This window comes from Schistocerca americana, chromosome X, assembly GCF_021461395.2.
Source record: "Schistocerca americana isolate TAMUIC-IGC-003095 chromosome X, iqSchAmer2.1, whole genome shotgun sequence".
NCBI classification, from domain to species: Eukaryota; Metazoa; Arthropoda; class Insecta; order Orthoptera; family Acrididae; genus Schistocerca; species Schistocerca americana.
In genome coordinates this window covers 172,169,188-172,192,029 of record NC_060130.1, presented here as the reverse complement: position 1 = coordinate 172,192,029, position 22,842 = coordinate 172,169,188, and the positions used below count along the sequence as shown (strand labels likewise).

At 40.5% G+C, this 22,842-nt stretch overlaps 1 protein-coding gene across 1 annotated transcript in view; it reads left to right on the top strand.

Annotated features, from left to right (window-relative positions):
- The window catches only part of LOC124556863, a 124,106-nt gene that overhangs the window by 30,594 nt on the left and 70,670 nt on the right, over positions 1 to 22,842 (top strand). The window contains exon 2 of the mRNA XM_047130887.1: positions 5,134 to 5,174. Coding sequence (XP_046986843.1) covers positions 5,162 to 5,174 — 13 coding nt within the window. The 5' untranslated portion in view covers positions 5,134 to 5,161. The remainder of the gene's footprint in view (positions 1 to 5,133; positions 5,175 to 22,842) is intronic.

Here is a 22,842-nt window from a genome sequence, read left to right as displayed (position 1 = left end):
ATTTTTAATACACAAACTGAAATCAGTAAATCCATATATACAGCCAAATAAATTCAGTGTTAGTTTGGATTTACAGAGATGATATTGCACCACTTAATACAGTCACTGACATAAACTTCTGAAAATACATCCATCATCAATGAGGGGAGGGAATATTTAGGTAGGAAATAGGTGAACAATACACTACAACAGGGACCAACCAAGTGGTGCAATGCAGGTGTTAAGACAGTGATCTCATATTCACTAGGATGCATTTGCTCTGTCTGGCCATTCTTATACACAATAGAACCTATCAATAGAAGCAAAAAATTGTTGTTAAGTTTTTAATATAAAGAGCTAAATCAGTACATCTGTATATCCTAACCATGTAAATTCATTGCTAGTTTGTGTTCGTAAAGATAAGATTGTGGCACTTAATTCTGTCTCTGACATAAACTTCCAAAAATACATCTGTCACTGAGTTAGAAAAATGAACAGTGTCATCTAATGGTTCTTTGGTGTATTATGGAACTAACAGCACCATCTATTAGTACCTAGTGTACCACATTGTGACGATTAAACATACGAATTACTAACTGGAGCAGACAATTTTAGATAAAACTTTTAATGATGATTTTTTTCATGTTCTGATTTTGATGAAATAAAGCCTGTGTGTTGCCCCGTCCTGTGCACAAGACACCTGTGAAAATCCCATGAAAATTTATCTGGTAGTTTTGCAGATTAGCATCTTCAAACAGACAAACAGACATCATGATTTCAGATAAAACTTTAAACCGCAATATCTTTTTTTTATGATACGAGTTTGATGAAATAAAGACTAAGTTGCCACAAGCTATGCTCAGGTTACTTGTGAAAATCCCATAAAAATTTGTTTAGTAGTTCTGGAGACTAGCATGTTCAGTTAGATGAACGGACAGACATGAGGGTTTCAAATAGATCTTGAAATGATGGTATCTTTGTTTCCAATTTTGATGGAGTAAAGCCTATATATTGCCCCGAGCTATGTTCAAGTTATCTAAGGAAATCCCTTGGAGATAGCATGTTAAAATGGACAGACACAACTATTTTACAGTTTCATTATTTGCATAGATTATTATCTTCTTTATTCATCCAAGGATCATTTCTCAGTGATATCAGAACTGTCAAGGTAAAAAAATACAAATAAATACACAACACACAGAATGCATGACATACAGTGTGAGGGTGGGAAAAGTGGTCTATGAGAATAGGACAGGCGGTCAGCCGTGGCCTTGATTAAAGAACCAGAATACCATGGAAAACCCAAATAAGAATGGCCAGACAGAGCAAATGCATCCTTGTGAATATGTGGTCAGTGCCTTAACAGCTACATTGCCCCACTTGGTTGTCCCCTGTTGTACAATGTTCCTTGATATACTCAAAATTTGCTTCAGGTATCTTCTGATATAAAGAACAGTTCCATGTTTCACTGCCGAACACACTAAAGACTCCAGCTGGAGACTACTAGAGTTGGAGGATCCTGCTGTGTCCTTTGCACCCACTCTGGTCTGTTCAGAAAGCAAATTCCATGCCTGCACACATTCAACTATCCTCCTCAGTCCACCTGGAAACTAAGTCAGCATCCCCCCATGATGTTTTAACTGCCCTTTTAAACAGATGTACCTTGGTAATCTTTTTCATTTCCTTTGGCTGTTAATTATACTGTTTTATTCCCTAATAGAAAATGCTGTTTTGAGTTTTTTGTTTCTGCTTGGCAAATGTATGTCGAAACTGGCTTTTGTTCCATGATTATTTACAGAACTATTAGTGAAATACTTGACAGTATTCTGCCTGATATCACTATTTTTGCACATCTTACAGTCTGATATCTTTACTCATTAAAGTATTGAATTTAATTTTGTTATTCATCATAGTTGCTGTACTGCATCAAATTAAGTATAGCATTACATGAAATTTTAAAGAGATTGCAGAGATAAAAACACGTAGCATAAATTTTACGTATGGTTGATTTTAGCTCATGTGTTGCAGTGTCTGAAATGTAGATAAGAGAACAATATTTTATTTATATTTGAGAGCATAAAGATATCTAATTTCATTCTCAAGTTACTGGTTTTTATATCAAGTGGATGGTTGCGTGCAACATACCTATGTCCATTCCTGCGATTGGGAATTATGTTGTCGTAATAATCATCATACTTCATAAACAGTTCAAGATATTGAAATGAAGTCTTTTGCAAATGATAGCACACAAAGAGGCTTGTATGTTGTATGATAGATACTTGAAACGTTTATACTCTCCGAAACATGGAAGTAACTCATCCGCAGCAATGAGAGGGTCAGCAGAATGGGACACATAAACATGTCAATAACATGTAAGGAAGACCCAGGGGCCGTGTTTATACATGTTCTCAGCACCTGAGGAGCTGCGGAACATGACGAGTTAACTCGTTCACAGCAATCAAAGAATTAAGAACAGTATTGGACCCAATACACTACCCTGAGGAACTCCTATATTAATATGTTGCCTAGTCTGACAATTGTTTTACTAAAAATGTATCTTCAGCAGATGTGTGAACTATCTCTACCTTTTGCACCTTGTTTGACAGGACAGACCTCAACCTCTCATGCAATGTTCCTCTTATGCCTAGTGCTTCTACATTGCTAAATAGTATTTTGTGATCAGCAGTATCAAAGGCCTTGTACAAGTATAAGAATATGCATGTAACGCAGTGATCCTTGTGAAGAACTTAAGTACCACTTTTTTGAGCTCTGTGATGGCCGGTATTGTATTTCTCCTACTTTGGAAACCTAACTGTGCTTTGTTAAAGAGGTTGCATTTATTCATGTAGCTCATTAGTCTCTCTTTCATGATTGATTAATTTATTTTTGGGGGATGAAGACAGTAGTGAAATTGGACTGTAGTTTTCAATGCTTTCTGCATTATCATTCCATAGTAAGGGCACAACTTGTGCATGTTTTTGGGACTGCCTGAAATGAAGGACTTACTTACTATGTCTGTTAATCAGGCTTGTATGCTATTTATGCATCCCTCAGAATGCAGACAGGAACCTCATCTATGTTTACTGACTTCTTATTTTTAAATTATTGCATTGTATTCCTGACTTCAAGATGTGTTGTGAGAGACAGTATCATTGTCTTTGCTGTGTAAGTCATTGTGAGTGCTACATATATGCTGACAATTGTCATATTTCTGGATATTATCCAGAGTTGTCTCTTATTTCTTTCTCTACTGTTTTTCTCTTGTGTCTTCGGCTATGTTATTACAGTTTTGCTCCTTGGTCTTCGAATGTCTATAGGTGCCTGATGATGTGCTTGATTGTGAATACTCTGTGCATATTATCTTCTGTTGTGATGTGTATCATGTGATATGATGTCAGTCATTGTATGTAACAATGCCACACATAATGTGAGGAGTTGTTTGTGATGTATGTAGCAAAGTGTTGTTTTCTTTTACAGCATAATAAAACTTGTGCCACACACTTTTTAGCTGCCAAAATGTTTGTTGACAATGCACTGTATATTATATCTAAATTATATGTTTAACTAAGCAGATTCAGAAGGATGTAGGTTGCAGTAGGTACTGGGAGATGAAGAAGCTTGCACATGATAGAGTAGCATGGAGAGCTGCATCAAACCAGTCTCAGGACTGAAGACCACAACAACAACAACATATGTTTAACTGATTGCATGTCACACACCTATTCTTGGTTAACATTTTCTCATATTTATTTTTATGTGGCACAGGTAGAGTAACATGGAGAGCTGCATCAAACCAGCCTTTGGACTGAAGACCTCAACAACAATAACATTTTCATGTGCCGAAGGATTTGGAAGCACAAATTTTTAGTTTATAGTTTTTCATGTTTATTTTAACTTAATGTGTGTCATGTTAACTGATTCTTCTGCTGCTTCTTGATGGAAAAACGTCATAGTTATAAATGAAAAGTACAGTATTGTGTACTAGCTGTTACCCGTAGCTGCACTTGCATAGCATTAGTTTTATTATGATGAGTGATGGTGTGTAAGTAATCTGGTATGTATAAAGATCTGGGTGTATAGTTGTTTAGATATGTACTGCGTAAGTATAAATGTATGTTTTGTCAGTATATAGGTACGATGAATGTGTTTGTGTTATTTTGCTGCATGTTGAATCTTAGTTAAAAAATGTTAAAAGCTACAAAAATGTTTCTTTCTTATCAATTCGTTATTTTACAATTTTAACACAGTTCCATAAACAAGTTTTTGGTTTTGCTTCCTTGTCCAAGGACATAAAGATTTTGTGGGTTTGGCTGCAAGTGAAACTTATCCAAAAATGAAATGCTAAACGCCTCCCACATTCTACATTTAAACGCATAACGTCTCTCTGTTTGTTGTACAGCATCTAAATGATGCCATTGCTGTGAGTCTTCAAGTATCTCAGAAGCTATAAGAGATGCATGACACTCATTGTTTAAAATAAGATGGGCAAGTGACTGTTCTAATGTGTCTATAGCTCTTTAGGTCACATTTCATTCTGCATCCAAGTTCCAGTTGTAGTGAGATTTCTCTGAGTTTTTCTGGATACGAATAACTTCCGCAGCTCAAAATCTCTTAGAACTATGCTCTAAATCAGACTTAGTTTGCAAAGCATAATGTAAAATACATAATATTAGTAATACGTTTCTTACAGTTTTCCCAATGTAATAGTTTTAAATACAGTTCTCAGAGTTATCGTCAGATTTTATTATTGTATTTCCACACTATTTGTTGCACAAGCTGTCCAGCTTTGCCAGATAGTGTAACAATTCTTTTTAAAATTTCAGAAACCACACGAGTAAGCATTGAATTCACACTTTCAGAGAATAATCTATAAACATTCCGCCTCCGCCTTGCTGCCCTCCATGCAAGTGTTATGTGCCAAAATTGGTTCAGTGTTTTACTCATGAAAACATAGCTACTTTTGCATTTATAACATTAGTATGTATGTTCTACACTACTGGTGTAGAACATACACAATACTGTGTTTTCATTTATAATTAATGTGTGTCCCTACATTTGGTGGTTTTGTGTTTTAATTTGATAATGTTGGTATTTTGTTTAACGTTTTTCATGTGTAATCATGTGTATTTACAGCTGATTTTGATTTTATTACAGATCTTTGGAAGAAAGATCCAGAACAAAGATGAGTGGAGAAGGTAATATTTAATTAATCTTGGTTGTTCTAACTCAAATTACATTGAATATGTATCGTGATTCTATGTCCCATAATTTAAGCAAAAAAATGATTGCTCACGTATACTGGTTTGTTTATATGATCTTCAGATGTAGAGCAGCCTTTTATGACTGAAAAGAAAGAAAACTTTGGTTAGTTTAAATTTGGTACAGTACGTTGTCAGTTCGTGTAATGTATAAAATACTCTTTAAATGGACGCTGATGTATTCTGCTGTTTTACATTGTGATAAAAAATGTGATATGACTTACAAATGCAATGGCTGACACAAGACCGAGCTTACCTCTCATAAAAGGCAAACCACCAACAAGTAAAATCTGTTGGCGTTGTGATGCAGCATATTGCAAGTTGACAATGTGTAACAGGCCATTAACACACTTATTCACCTACGTGAACAATTATCAAGCATTTCGAACCAATTACTCCTGCATTAGTGATTAGAGCGAAGAGTAAAAAGAGTGTAAGGTATACAGGAGCTATTAAAGGGAGTAGTGTGGAATCTGACTTTAGCAGTCTTCAGTGATGTTTGTGCTAGGTTGTCCTCAGCTATGTTTGTGCTCAGTCTAGCTGTTATAACCACACCTGTTTGACCACTATACCTGTAACAAATTGTATATTGGTCAGATGGGTAGGGCTATAGCAGCCACACTCACTGGGAGTGAAAGTAGCTGGAAATATTCAGACCCCCATACTTGCTGAATGTACCAATGGAAGGTCACAAACAGAAAGTAAACTTAGAAGAAGTCATTCATGTTGTTAGCAAAGGGGAAAATGGCTTGTTGGAAGCATTTGAGGTCAGTAAATATTTGACAAAAAAAGCCTGATATGGTTCTAAATGATCACTGAGCGCATCCCCACTCTTATGCTTCACATCATCAATCAGTAACACACAATTATTACTTCAGTTACAATGATCACATTCATCTCTACGTCCCTCACACTTTTACTGTAATGGAAGTGGCATTTATACCTTATTTGTTTCCCTTACAGTTCTTAGTCTTATGCTTTTGTGTGTGTTCCACTGCTTCTCCTATTGGAATGCCCAGGCTTAGCCCTGTTCCTTCTATTGGAATGTCCAGGCTTAGTTTCCTAGAACTTATCCCCACCCCCGTCTCTCTCTCTTTCCTTTTTTAACACATTCTGTGTAGGGCAATTGGAACTTGTCATACTAAGTCTATGTATTGAGTTTCAGTTATTCTTACTAACATAATGTAAGCCTATTGCTCTCTTTACTCTGTTACTACACACATCAAAACAAGTTTTGCATCACCCCAATTCCCAGAATGTCTGAAGATAGACATTGACTGTGGATATTGTATCACAGACACAGTCGCTTTGACTATTCAGAGATGTCACTAAACCCACCTGAAGATGTAAACAGCCATACATGAGCAGCACCTATTAGACTGAGGGGGTCTGACAGCCGATCAGTTCCAGTCATTCCACCAGGAAGGAGGTACACGGCTTGTGTTGTCCATAGTTCAACCATGCCTATACAGTCAATACCACGGTTTGATTGTGTCCACATTGTTACTTTGTGCCAGGAAAGGCTCTCATGAAGGGAAGTGTCTAGGCATCACGGAGCGAACCAAAGCGGTATTGTTCGGACATGGAGGAGATACAGAGAGACAAGAATTGTTGATGTCATGCCTCACTCAGGCCGCCCAAGGGCTACTACTGCAGTGGATGACCACTACCTATGGATTATGGCTTGGAGGAACCCTGACAGCAACGCCACCATGTCGAATAATGGTTTTCGTGCAGCCACAGGACACTGTGTTATCACTCAAACTGTGCACAATAAGCTGCATGATGCGCAAATTCACTCCTGACGCCCATGGGGAGGGCCATCTTTGTAACCACGACACCATGCAGTGCGGTACAGATGGGCCCAACAACATGCTGAATGTACCACTCAGGATTGGCATCACATTCTCTTCACTGATGAGTGTCGCATATGCCTTCAACCAGACAATCGTCAGAGACATGGTTGGAGGCAACCCTGTCAGGGCAAATGCCTTAGGCACACTGTCCAGCGAGTGCAGCGAGGTAGAGGTTCCCTACTGTTTTGGGGTGACATTATGTGGGGCCGATGTATGCCACTGGTGGTCATGGAAGGTGCCGTAACGGCAGTACAATACATGAATGTCACCCTCCAATTGATAGTGCAACCATATCGTCAGTGTATTGGCGAGGCATTTGTCTTCATGGATGACAATTCGCGCGCCCATCATGAACATCTTGTGAATGACGTCCTTCAGGATAACGACATCGCTCGACTAGAGCGGCCAGCATGTTCTCCAGACATGAACCCTATCGTAACTGCCTGGGATAGATTGGAAAGGGCTTATTTATGGATGATATGACCCACCAACCACTCTGAGAGATCTATGCTGAATCGCCGTTGAGGAATGGGACAATCTGGACCAACAGTGCTTTGATGAATTTGTGGATAGTATGCCATGACGAATACAGGCATGCATCAATGCAGGAGAACATGCTACTGTGTATTAAAGGTACTGGTGCGTACAGCAGTCTCGACCACCACCTTTGAAGGTCTCGTTGTATGGTGGTTTAATATGCAACGTTTCCATGAGCAATAACAAGGGTGGCTGTTATGTTTATGTTGATCTCTATTCCAATTTTCTGTACAGGTTCCGGAACTCTTGGAACCAAGATGATGCAAAACTTTTTTTGGTATGTGTATATTTATACTTGCCTTATTTTCATCCATACAAATTATGTGCTTTAATGCCATGTCTGTTCATTCTATATTATTTTGGTGATATTTATTCTGTAAAGTGCAATTTAACCTTATTGTATACTTACATTAACATTAAGTCACCATCATCCTACATATTATATAATAACCTGTGCCTTTCTATTATAAAAACAATAATAATAATTCTGTGTCAGTGTCTATTTAATACTGTCAATGGCCATGTAATATTTGTACTGAAATCCTCATGCAGGGACAGCTGTTTATGTTGCAGTTTTATCTACTCTCAACCTCTATTCCACTGCATCAGACTAAGTCACTAGCTATTGTAACATACTAATACATAACAGGAGTAATGAATACTTGATTTAACATTTCCTAACGGTGTCATGACCCAACATTCTATATGTTGCGTAATATTTTTAATTAAGATCTGATTCCTTGCACACTAATGTCTCTTCTGGAGACTAGTCTGTTGACACCTGATGATGGCCCAACAATCTCAAAGCAGAATGAGATTTTTCACTCTGCAGCAGAGTGTGTGCTGATATGAAATTTCCTGGCAGATTAAAACTGTGTGCCGGACCGAGACTAGAACTCGGGACCTTTGCCTTTCGCGGGTAAGTGCTCTATCATCTGAGCTACCCAAGCACGACTCGCGCCCCGTCCTCGCAGCTTTATCCTGCCTGTATCTCATCCCCTACCTTCCATACTTCACAGAAGCTCTCCTGCGAGCCTTGCAGAACTAGCACTCCTGGAAGAAAGGATATTGCGGAGACATGGCTAGGTAGGAGACGAGATACTGGCAGAAGTAAAGCTGGGAGGACAGGGCGTGAGTCGTGCTTGGGCAGGTCAGATGGTAGAGCACTTGCCCGCGAAAGACAAAGGTCCCAAATTCGAGTCTCGGTCCGGCACATAGTTTTAATACGCCAGGAAGTTTCTTAATCTCAAAGCAATTTGTAACTTTTGTAAAAGGTGAGTTAAGAGCTGGCAGAGATTCGCCCAAATTTATTTACAACGAGAGATATAAAACAGGATGCTCCTCAAAAGCTACCTTAGGTCCTTATGCCAAAACAAAATCCAGTCAACACCATATCCACAATAGTAGCACCAGAGCCGAACTGGTAGCAGCACAAGAGCTAGACGAGTTGCACACTCACCATACATTGCATAGATCGCATCACAACTAACACAGACTGACCCTGGGCCGACTTATATGGCAGATTTTGGTGTGGGTCTCTCAGAGGGCATTCCTGATGACCAGTACTGTCTGGGTAGCGTTGTCACAGCTGTAGACAGTAATGCTGTGCCAGCTATTGGCTTTCCATAATGGTGTAAGGTGGAGCCACTATATCCCCTTCAAGCAGCACCCGCTGTGGGAGGGGACACAGATGGTGCGTGACCCAGAAGATCCCCTATGCTACTAGGAGAGGCAGCAGATCAAAGTGTGTGAGTTTTGCCGTGGAAGGCAAGGGCAGGATAAGGCTTGATGGAAATTGCAGAAGTTGTCATGGGACCACAGAGTCCACCGAGGGGGGGGGGGGATGAGGGGGGGTTTGAGAACCAAGTGGCTGCAGACCCGGATGGTGGAGGTGAAGTTGATCATGGTGGCACTGTACATTTCAGTTTTTGGGTGCCGTGATAGACATCATGGATCCTTGGTGGATGTAGATTGTCCTGTAGGTCCAGGTTGGATGGCGTCCAAACTTGCAGGCCACCCTGAAGGTATCTAACCTGAAAGAAGAAGCTTCATCGATGACATGTGCTGGCGGTGGATGTAACATGTCCAAATTGGTACAGTGAAGGCAGCCATGAAGCCTCTCTGCTGGATTGCAACCTCCAATTGGAATGGACTTGTAAGTTGCTAGAAAGTCATGTAAGTGCTGTGCTGGACATCATTTTCTTGTGAGTAGTGACTGTGACACGATCTTCTGCTTGTTCCAGTGCGTTGTCCAAGTGGTTGAAACACAAATCTTTCACAGATGATCGCCCGGAAGAATACTTGTCTAGGTTACATTCGAGATATTTTGTTGTTTGATGAATCACAAATCCAAAACAATGAAAAGAGCTTACAATTATTGTCCACAGTGGGGCCAGCACCCAAAGAAAAAATTTCATGTGTGCTGATGGGGAATATGCTGTATGTGTGTCACAGTAAGAAATGTTTACAGCTAGGCCATGGCACTGCTGCTGACACGGCCCACTGCTAATGGTGTGGTGTAGTTGTTTTTAAGGTCGTCCTGGTGATGGAGCAGGTAAGGGCCCTGCCAGTGGTGCCATGACGTCCCACATGACTGGTGATGGAGAACTGAATGGTGCGACATCTCCTTCCACTACGTAGAAATTCTGGGTTACATGAGCAGTTTCAGTTTCATAGACTTGAGCTATTTGCATTACTCCCCTCAAAGAAGGATCCGATTCCCCTAATACAAGGTTTCTTACTTCTGATTTGGGGGTAAGACACACTGTCATGTCCCTGGTTAGAGAGTCTGCAGAGTTCTGCCCGCACAAACATTTGAAATGGGAATTCATGCTTAATCCATGCATGTTGGTGGCCCATTCTGCATAACATTGGTTGGGCTCCTTTCCCTAAGCTGGCTGTAAAAACATGTTTCTTTGTTGAAAAACGTTGTCCCAAGAAAGAGAATATTCTAGACAACTCAACTTCATGTGGGTTCGGTAGTAACTCTAGTTTCTGTATTAGATGATACAGTTTGGGATGTATCTTTCATATTGGAAATTTGGCAGGCCGTAAAGTATAACTGGAATCATAGGCATGAGCTTCCCACTCTGCTCTGTGTTTGTTACATGGCAGGAAAATCATGAACACGGGTGGCACAGGAGAGATGCCTGGTACACTCGCTAATGCTTGCAGTGCCTGTAATATTGTTGCCGTTAGCTCATAATAACCCTGTAGGTTTATGTTAGTGGTAATTGTATGTGGTTGGTGGAGGGGGGGGGGGAGGGGGTGGTGGAAGTGAGAGGGGAGAGGGATCAATCTCTCATCTAATACAAAATGTTCGATATCCTATTTGCAAGCACCTGCTCAGCTAGCCGAGAGTGTTAACACACGACTTCTGGGACATGGGGAGGGGCGCAAGCCTGATGCAAATCTAATGCTTCATGGACTAAACATGAGAATGTTGTATTTAGGCTGTTTCCCATATGCCACTAGTCAATACCAAGCTGGTGCCCATCTCTCTCTTCAGATTCATGCTACACAAACATTTAGAAAATATTCTCACTTCTTCCCATAGGATTTATTCCAGATGCAGACAGATGAAATACACTGATTCCATCCTGGATGGAGGAATAGAAGACTGATGACAGATGTTGTCTTGAAACCCATAATCAGCAGCAGCAGCTTAGTTGCAGTTGACATGGGTCCTGAGCCATTCCCACTTTTGTTAAAGATGAGTTACATGCAGTAGTGGGGACCACCCTGGTTTATTACTCAAAGACAACGCAAAATAACTTAAGTTTTTCCAAAGGAAAGTCCAGTCTGTGGCACATCCAAGTTTTTGCTATGAAAAATAGAGTTAACATTACAACTGACTGAGACCAGCCTTGGACTGGTTTATATGCCAGATTCTGGCATGGTCCCATCAGAAAGCACTCCTGATGACCAGCGCCCTCTGAGTGGTGGCTGTGCAGAGGCCAGCACTAATGTCACGTCAGCTATTTGGCTTCCACAGTGACATCAGGTGGTGCCACTACAGAAATAAATAAATATTAGTGGGACAAAGTACAGTTTCTTAGTTTTTAATTCTTAAAGAAGTTCACTCACAGTGAAAAATCTTTACCTCCATAAAATCTTTAGTAACATAAGCTGGCAAGAAGTATGGGACTTCATTTTCATGTGAACACTTAATTGTGCTTAGAATGAACACTGATGTTTTGAATTGCCTCAGAAAGTTGAAGAATCTTCTAAAATATGTGGTGTTGCATGCTTTTCCGTAGGTAATGGCCTTGAATTGGAATATTTGGGGATAAAGCAGCAAAATAAAAATTTATCTGAAAGAGAATGAGTACTGTTATTCAGGTGCAGAGTAGTAACAAGATTTATTGTGAAGTTATTTGTGTTCATGAGTGCAAGAGCAGTAAAAGTTACCACTAATTTTAAGACATACTGAAGTTTACAATGTTGTGAAATGTACAAAAGGAAGAAATATGTACAAAAGGAAGAAATATTAAGAGTTTAACATCCTGTCAACAGTATGGTCATTAGAGATGGTTGAAATATAAAGGCAATCCTTGCAGCACTTTGGGAACATCAGAGTGGATTTATTTTTTCAAATTGAAACCCTTGGAGTCAAAAACTTACAATTTGAACACAAGAATTGTCAAAGGAAATGTAGGATTGTTCTGCTCATACCCATAGTTAAAAATATATGTAGATACTTTCTTTTGTGCATGTAAGTGGACAGTCATTTTGTGCAGAGAACTTAATGTTACCCACTTGGATAGACTATTTGTCACATAAGACATGAGGGAGTCAGCAGCAAGGAACCAGGCTGTCTTTGAGGGCATAGTAAAGCTGACGTTTTTTAAATTATGAGGGGTGGTCATAAAATCCAACCTGGAAAGGATTCCATATTGATGAGCAGTATTCGAGAATTGAATAAACAAAGTCATTTTTTTTTAACTATCACCTTAGGGGTTGAATAATGCTCCCTCAGGATTCCTCCAGTGAATCTCTCTGGTGTATAACAGTCCTGCAACAATGTCGTCATTGTACCTTAAATTGATACAGAAACATACTGATACATAGCTAGTGGTTGTGACTGTTCTCATAACTGATCACCAACCAATCAATAATAGGTTCATATTCCCATTTATACTCAATATGTTACATTTGTTTATGTTAAGGATCAGCTGCCAGTCCTTGCATCAATATGTTACATTTGTTTATGTTAAGAGACAGCTGTGAGTTGTCGTATCAAGCTTTCAACACAGCAGAAGGTACTTCAACATCTGAAATGTAGTGCACTTAACTATATTCAGTCAGAGACATGCAAAGTAGAAAGCAGATTAGAGCTGAGCCAAATGCAGGTGAGCACAGATGTTATGTCGTACAAAACACAACATAGCCATCATGCGTTGCGAGGTGAGCCAGGTAGAGAACTCACCTCTTACATTTCAGAGATTGTTAAATGGAGCTCTCAGAGGACTGAAACTGCGTTACTGCTTGGTCTATCTTGATGATATAATTGTCTATGTGATTGATATGGAATAGCACATTGTTCCTGAGATTGAAGGCAGTGGATTTTGTGTTGAATAAGGAAAAGTGTAATTTTGTATTAGGAGATGTGGCATAGTAAGTAAGGATGGGATTAAGACAGACAAAGCCCACTCCCACCCTCCTCCTCCTGCTGGAGACTGAGTAAAGCTATATGTGAATTTTCTGTGTCTGAGTCAGTGAAGGAATTACAATCTTTCCTTGGAGTTGCAGACTAGTACTGAAGATTCGTAAAGGGATTTGGAGATGTTGCCAGACCCTCGCTGCAATTGCTGAAGAAAGGTTTAAAATTTGTGTAGGCAGAGGATTTCCAGCATGATTTTGAGAGACTCAAGTTTTAACATCAAGCCCAATCTTAGTGTTTCCAGATTTCAGTAAGAAATTCATTTTGTCATGTAATGCATCCAACAATGTACTTAGCTGTGTGATGGCCCCAAAAATAGATGGCATAGAGCACCCAATAGCCTGTGCATCAAGGCAGCTGAATTTGACAGAGAGAAATTACTGCATGATAGGGTAAAAAAGAAGGATCTTGAGCCTTACCTACAGAATCACCTACTTCCAATGTTATCTCTTCGGGAAAAAGTTTTGAGTGATAATGGATCATGCAGTGATGAAATGGTTGCTCGAACTGAAGGATCCATCTAGTGGGTTGACACGATGGGCAGTAAGACAGAGTGAGTTTGATTTTGGGGCCATACATAAGCCTGGAAAGAAATATGGGAACACAGATGGCTTAAATAGGAAAGTAGCAGTGTTGCAAATATGTGGCGGTGAGGTGAAGGAGTGGCAGACAGCACAAAACACTGATGATGGGTGTAAGCAATATAATAAACAATCACAGTTTTGTATGCAGGATGGTTTGCTGTGCAGAGAAACCCAAGTTGGAATCACGAGTAGTAGTACCAGCAAAGCTGAGGAATAGATTGCTACAAGAGACACATGATCACATGTTGGCGGGTCATGAAGGATGTAGGTCTACCAACAGGAGAGTAGCGGAGTGGTATTGGTGGAAGGATAGCAAGATGGACATGAATCAGTATAGCAGAATTGCATACAGTGAGCACAGAGAGTGGATTTGTGTTGAACAAGAGTACCATTGCAGAGGTTACCTAAAGCATTAGCATTGTGTGTATTTATTGGGATTAATATTTTAGTCCTTTCTAAAAACACCTGCAGGGAATAAATATGTAATCACGATTATAGATCATTTGTTGAGTTATGTGGAAATGGTCCCAATACAGCAAAAGTAGCATAAGGGTTAGTGAAAAATTGGATTCTGAAGTTCAGGGTAACTGAAATGATAATAACGTACTAGGGAACCAACTTTATGTTGAATTTGTTTAAGGAACTGTCTAAGCTGATATGTGTGAAGAAATTGATGACAAGTCCTCTACATCCTCAATCTAATGGAAGACCAGAAAGGGTGCATAGAACTATAGGAAAGATGCTAGGACACAGTGTGGACGCACATCATACCAATTAGGATGTCTATTAAGGTGCATGGTTTCTGAGTACAACTCAGAACAGCACACAAATACAGGATTGTTGCCATATAATGTGGTATATGGTTGTAAAATACCATCATTGTTTAACATATTAAAACCAAGGAGGGGAAGCAAAGGAGTTTGCAAGGGTGATATGAGAAATTTGGAACAGGGTGCAGAGGGCAAATACATGAGCATTGGAAAAGCAACACGAAGCACTGAGCCATAGAGCAAGAGTACCGCAATACAAGGATGGCCAATGGATGATGTTATTGACTTCATACACTCCAAAGAGGAAGACAAAAATTTTTTTACGAAGTATCAAGAGCTGTATCAAGTTGTGGAAACTACATCACCAGTGAATGTCCAGATTCAGTTGCTGACGAGAATAACAACTGTGTGTGTGGGACATTTGAAACTTTTTCGAGGGGACCAGAGGCTATCCCACGAACTGGAGGGGTGGACTGGAGAAACAAACTGCAAAGGGAGGTGCAAAGGGGCCACTGAGCGGTTGTATGCAAAGCAACTCTAGGAAGTCTGTATCGGTTAAGACATAGGAGGTAAGAATAAATGAATGGTTTTTGTGTGTTAGATATAGGTGTAACATAATGTTTAGTATAAGCAAAATGAGCTGCTGCAGGGCAACAATGGACTTTAGGGGGAGGAAAGGGTAATAGGTATCCCTGGGCTCAGCTGAGATACACCAGGAGACAAGATGACGTGGGTCGTAACTGAACTACTGGTCATCATCAGGGTGGAAACATTGTGGAACAACTCCTCGGAATTGGAGTGCTATTTGTGAAGCAAGAAGATCTGGTGATTACCAATCATTGCTGGGTGATACAGGAAGATACGAAATGAGGTGAGATGGCTGGAAGAAGCCTTTCATAATTTTCGAAATGGGGCAGAGAATCACAGACTGCTTAAGGAGTTGCCAGGTTCTGTAGGAGAATACTTGGGATTTATGAAAAGTTAAGGGATAAGATGACACAGGTTTTTGGGATTATACCACATATGAGAAGGAGAAGAGGTAGGGTCCCTGTGGGAGGTCAACATATGAAAACTGTGTTTGGGACAGCTGGTGAGAGGACATTAGGAAACTGAATGACACAGTAGATGTAGTAAAGCGATGGGTGAAAGGAAACAAGGCAGCAAGTGAGTGCACACCACGCAGGTTACGAGTTTGGAGAAGGATGTGTTGAACAATAATGGGTTACTATATCAGCTGAGTGGGGAAGTGATGAGCTATGCCAAAACAGCGGAAGAATTAGTGAATAAGAACATCAAGAGGTTGCAAACTGAACTAGAGATACTTGACTGGGAAGTAGTAGTAATAAAATGGTTACAGACCTATGAGAGAAGCATGAAGAGAGGTAGCAGAGTCACAGAAAGCTATGCAGCAACCTGTGCGGGGCCAGCTAGGAGTTAACTTGTTGCGAATACATAGAAAGAAGGATCCTTTATTGTATGATTATATGATAGCGGAACAAACACTGGTAGCAGTTACTTCAGTAAAATATCTGGGAGTATGCGTACGGAACGATTTGAAGTGGAATGATCATATAAAACTAATTGTTGGTAAGGCAGGTACCAGGTTGAGATTCATTGGGAGAGTGCTTAGAAAATGTAGTCCATCAACAAAGGAGGTGGCTTACAAAACACTCGTTCGACCTATACTTGAGTATTGCTCATCAGTGTGGGATCCATACCAGGTCGGGTTGACGGAGGAGATAGAGAAGATCCAAAGAAGAGCGGCGCGTTTCGTCACTGGGTTATTTGGTAACCGTGATAGCGTTACGGAGATGTTTAATAAACTCAAGTGGCAGACTCTGCAAGAGAGGCGCTCTGCATCGCGGTGTAGCTTGCTCGCCAGGTTTCGAGAGGATGCGTTTCTGGATGAGGTATCGAATATATTGCTTCCCCCTACTTATACTTCCCGAGGAGATCACGAATGTAAAATTATAGAGATTAGAGCGCGCACGGAGGCTTTCAGACAGTCGTTCTTCCCGCGAACCATACGCGACTGGAACAGGAAAGGGAGGTAATGACAGTGGCACGTAAGGTGCCCTCCGCCACACACCGTTGGGTGGCTTGCGGAGTATCAATGTAGATGTAGATGTAGAGTGCTTGGAGGAGCTATGAACCGTGCAAAATGAGCTATCATCAGAGCTTGGACTAGGCCCTCAAACCTAATCATAAAACTGTACCCTTTTATTTTAACTTAGGCACAGTATAAGCAAGGACTGATGGGGCAAAGGTGTACATGTCAGTTCCCTTTCCAGTAGCAGGGAAGCAGGAGTGGTACCAATGTTATGTAGTCCATGCATATCCTGTTAAGTGGGGGATGCTGAAGATGTTTGTCAGTGTAAAGGTACAGTGGTTATTATTGGTTGTGGAAGACAAGAGTAAACATGTGGAAATGAGAGAAGCAGAGTTACAAAAGTGTTACAGAGGTGTGATTACAATTTGTTGAAACAGAGTAGTGTGAGTGGGTCAGGATTCCTGTACAGTGAAGTTACTCATGGGTCAGAGAGCAGAGAATGAGTGCAAGAAGGAGGTGATTAGACCTAAGTTGTACTTCTAGCAGGTTTAGGCACAGTCATTGTACTCTACCTTTCATAAAGTAATAATAGTAGCCAATTGTTTGGAGTCTTGGAAACTCATGACAGCAGAAAGATTAGAGTTAGGTGGGGGTGGATTGTTAACAAATGGGATGCCATGTGAAATAATGGGACCTACTTTCCATCTATTTGCCTCAATTTTGGAGGATAACTCACCTAAACATTTCACAGCCTCAAATGTGTTGGCCAGAGGAACCCATAGAAGTGCTACCAGCCTTGATTCTGACTTAATTAAACCAGACTTTGGGACCCAAGCTAATGCAGTCCATAGACAATGTTGTTAGTGAGCGGGAGGGTTGAATCTCCATTAGGATAATAATTCAGCATGTTAGCTAGGATGGGAAGAGTCTGTACTGGATGGAAGCAATGTTGACCATTGTCATACCAACTACTGCAGTGACACTTACTCTGTTAAGCAGAATCCTCATTTACATTTACAGAAAGTGGAACACAAGACAAAGTCCAGACACAGCCATTGTTCAAATGACAGCGGACTGGATTCCAGAGCCTAGGAGGCAGCTGAGGCAGAGCTGTAGCAATAAACTGAATTGAGCAGAAAATTAAGCGACCTAGGATAAATAGTGTTTAAGGGCACTGATTGGTAAAAGTAATCCTGAAAGATTGGCCCAGAGCAAGTTGAATCAGCCACCAGGATCTGTCATTCTGGTATGAGGATAATCTATGTATGGTGACCGAGTGACCAGTTCTTGTCAAGAGAGAGGGCACTGTAGCACACCGACCATTTTGAGTCAGAAACATGCAGAGTAAGAAGTAGACCACAGCCGAGCCTACCACAGGTGAGCACAGATGTTATACACTACAAAACACAACACAGGTGGAATGCGTTGCGAGGTGAGCGAGTTGGGTGAGCTGTGGAAATAGTTGACACAGCAGCATCTAAGCAGAAGAAGGCAGAAGCATTTTCACACCAGAAATCACGGAAGTATTTAATATATGTGCTGCAAGGCATAGCGAAGCCCAAGCAAGTGCAGCTATGAGTGTACAAATACCTAGCCACTTTTGTACTCAAATATTCTTGTTTTACTATCACAGAACTACCATAATGGGGCTCTGACACTTGAGGCACTGTGTGGAATGTGGCACAGGGTCCAGAGTTTGACCTCACATCAAGGCAGCCTGCCCTACAACACAAGACACAGAGCTGCCGCTGATGTGGTCCCCGCTAAGCCCTGGGATATAACACGCCAGCCACAGCTTTCTTCCAGTGGGTCACAGCTGCCTCAGCATTGGAGACATCAGCCGTGCCTCAGCCACCACTGCCTTAGCCACCGAGCTCAGAGAACGTCACTGACATGAGCAGTGGTGTTACACTTACATTCAGCGACACTGTGCTCTGTCAGCATTGCAGGACATCAACACATGAGAGGGAGGCAACTGAACGTTTCAGCCAAACTGCTGCTGTTTGAAATGCTTCCCCATGGAGAGCCATGGTTAATGAATTTGAAAGTGCAAAACAAATCTACTGATTCCAGTCCTATTTCAGAAAGTTTCTCATAACTTAGGATGACATACTAAATTCTATTTACTAGGAGGCCAGTTAGAGTTCAAAATATGGACTGCTGGAATGTTGTCCAGCTTTGTGGCTAAACTGAATATTTCTTAGCAAAAATAGTTGAGTATGAAACAATTATATGTGACTGCTAGCCAAGAAATGTGGCGTCAACCTATGTGCTGCTATCTACTATCTTCTGGATATTGCAGATGATAAGTGTGGACCCAGTTTCACAAGTCATTGTATACAGAGTAGATGTTGATTCCTACAGTGGACATCTCTGCAAGCATACAGTGTGTTCTATTATAGTACAATGGATTGATGTCAGTTATACAGGTCTATAGTTACGGGCATTTGCTCACTGACTATTGTTGAAAATGTGAGAATCACCTGAGTTTTTTTCACAATTATGTACTGGCCCTGAAACTTTGGTAGACCAGTTCTACCAGGAAGAAAGCATTTTTGCACAATATGTATAGAATTGGACAACTATCCCATCATGTCCAGTGATGTACAGCTATTAGCAATCATAGTTGGTCACCAGTTCTTGCTAAAGCTATCAATTCATCATTCATATGATGACCAAAAGGAGTTGTGCTGAGAGAAAGGTCAGGTGGATAGTGGTAAAAGATGGGTGGGAAAGTTGTACAAGGTGACAGCAGAATAATTGGGGGATGATTTCATAATTTAAACATTTCTAATTTTCATCTCCATTGCTTTGAATAGAAAATTTTGTAGAAACATATATTTCCAAAATAAATAATATAAGCATGTTGCTGCTTTCATTAAATGGTTCATGTTGTTGTAATAGAGCAGCATTAATAGCAACAATATATTGAAAATTAATAATTACGCTGGTATGAGTATCCATGAACTTTGATACGACTTCAGTATATATGAAAATTTTACCTTATAAGAAGATAACAACTGTAAAATACACATTTAGTAACAAATTGTTTTCTGTGTATGAAATGTATTGAATTTCTCTTTGTTATGCCAAAATTTACTACGTATGCGCAATAAGTAAATTTTTTTAATGTTCTATCTTTCCTGGTGTTGCAATGTTAGTGGCCAGCAGTGTACAAAAGATGACATATAGAGTTAAATAGATTGTAGCAATTATTGTGCAGTGATTTATGTTACTGCGTTTTTCAGATATTGTGCAACTGTTGTCTGTTTTGTTTATATTTATTGGCCTATAAAATTTATCCAAATTTAATGTGAGCTGCATGCCACCTTTTTTGGAAATGATGTATACATCTATAGAAAACACATTACATGTTGTCACACAAAATTTCTCGAAAAAGCATACCACACCATCATGAACCCCTCTGCACACAAATTATGATCCCAATCAAACATAAACCAGACGCCACTGTCAAACCAATAGTTGATATAAGAATTAAATTAACTAAACAAACACTGTTTTTGGCCTTGTTTCACAATTTTATTATTAATGTTAATGCAAAACCTAGGTTTCAGGTTATAAGCCCATTTTCAAGTACATTACTGATTCCCAAACATGATAAAGCACAGATAAACATAATGACAAGGCAAAGATATCATCTCAACTTCTTAAGGTATTGATCCATAGCTTAATGTACAATTATGTCAACAACCATTTTTAACAAATTACATGCATTATTGCACATTCAGCAACTGCACTGCAATGACCGGACTAAAGTTATGAGTCAGCCAAGAGCTTTATAACTACGCTGGATGGGGGCCCAAAGTTTTGCTTCTATCCTGTGGTTGTGATCTCATATAAAAGAGGCGACTAATTGAATTGGGTTTCCTTGCTTAATAATAGGTGTGGGGATATACACATCTGTTTTTAATATCTGTAGTTACTAATTGGTTGAGTTTGGCCCCCTTTTCCTCTGTGTGTAGGACTTGTACATGTATTGTGTATTTGTGGTTATTGTTCAGGCAATGTTCTGCAAAGGCTGATTCAGGTTTTTTCAATTCGCAGCTTCTGTGGTATTCTTTAAGCCTGGTACAGTTTGACCTCCCTGTGTGTACAGTGTAGCAAGACTGACACTCATGGTGTGTGATTTTGGAAACCCCACATTTTGTGATAGCTGGTCCTTTGTCTTTGGATTGAACAAGAAACCACCTATTGTCTGAGGAACATAGAAAAACACAGAGAAGCCCTTTGCCTTCAAGATGTTACTTATGCTATTTGATGTTTTCCCTACAAAAGGTAATGTGCACCATTTCTTTTCCAGTTTTTCTGTGTTTTTCATTGGGGACAGTAGGGAATCGGCTTGCTTCTTCGTCTTTTTACCTAAAATTTTATAAATGGTGTTGAGCTCAAATTCATTACTTAGAGCTATTGTTTTTATTGTGTTAAGTTCCTGGTTAAAGTCATCTTGGGACATAGGAATAGAAAGGAGACGATGGATCATGTGATGGAATGCTGCATGCTCGCAGGTTGTAGAACATTATCTTAAAGATAGAAGACAGTAACCATAAATTTAAAAGTTACCGAAAAGATTCCTACACTGACACTTTGATCCCTACTTCCTCTCAGCATCCTACAATCTAAAAACATGCAGCAATCCGTCTCATGATCCATCTTCTCCTGTCTGTCCCTGTGTCCCAAGATGTCTTTGATCAGGAACTTAACAAGATAAAAACAATAGCCATAAATAATGAATTTGACCCCCAACACCATTGATAAAATTTTAGGTAAAAAGATGAAGAAGCAAGCAGGTTCTCTACTGTCCCCAGTGAAAAATACAGAAAAACTGGAAAAGAAATGGTGCACATTACCTTTTATAGGGAAAACATCAAATAGTATAAGTAACATCTTGAACAGATGTTAACTGTTCTACGTTTGCATTAGTACACTTGTGGAAATGGTGAACAAGTGAATGATGCACAAATTGTAGTGTTTCCATATATATTGCAACACACACAGTGGTAATACGTTGTTGCATATCTTCTGGTGTTATTGGGTGTTCGTCATAAACACACTCTCTCACTGGGCCTCAGAGAAAGAGGTCTAATGGTGTCACTTTGGGGGACCATACTGGCCAGCTCACAGGACCTCCCCATCCTATCCACGTATTTGGAAACATTACATCCACAACTTCCCTGGAGACATGGGTGTAGTGTGTGGGGCATCCATCATGATGGAACCACATTGATAGAGATGTTTCCAGTCCCGTGTCTACATGATAAGGGGTAGAGTGTCATGCAGAAATGAGGCGCACTGCCAGCCAGTTAATATACCCTGATAACAGTATGGACCTATAATAAGGGTACCAGTGATGCTACACCAAAGATTAACACCCCACTGTGGTATAATAATGTACAGAAAGTTCTAGCTGAAATTATTTAGAATTATTTAGGTATAAAGGAGATGACTCACCAAAAGGCAGAAGTGCTGCATCATCAATAGGCATGCAAACAAAAGGGATGGAACTTGGATAGCTTTCGGAGTGTTTTTCCTTTCTCTAGCTGTAGGAAAAACATGTACATGAACACACACACACTCACTCACATGCACATGCCTGTCTCACTACATGGTGGTCAGTCAACTGCCAGCTTTTTACTGGCCAATGGTGAATGTACTGGGGTGAGAGGGGGGGTGTACGGTGGGGTGGAGGGAGGGATCAAGAGAGGCGTGAGCCAGGGAGGGGGTTGGGGGGAAGCATCTGGCGGTACCTTGGGAGAGAGGGGAGCCATTTATGGGCTAGCAAGGGGTGCAGGTATAGGGGGCAGGTGGTGGAAGGCTGGGCATGCAATATCATAGACTAGGATGTGAGATAACAGAACACAACTAGCTGATGTGGGGACACAAAGTGGGCTAGGGTACTGGGGCAGGGGATGGTGTACTCTCTCTCTCTCTCTCTCTCTCTCTCTCTCTCTCTCTCTCACACACACACACACACACCCACACTGTTGGATGGAGTGAGCAGCGAGTTACCTTAGGTTTAGCCCAGGAAGTTTACGGGAGTGGAGGATGTTCTGGAAGCATAGCTCCCATCTGCGCAGCTCAGAAAAGCTGGTGGTGGTGGGGAGGATCCGGATGGCACAGGTTGTGAA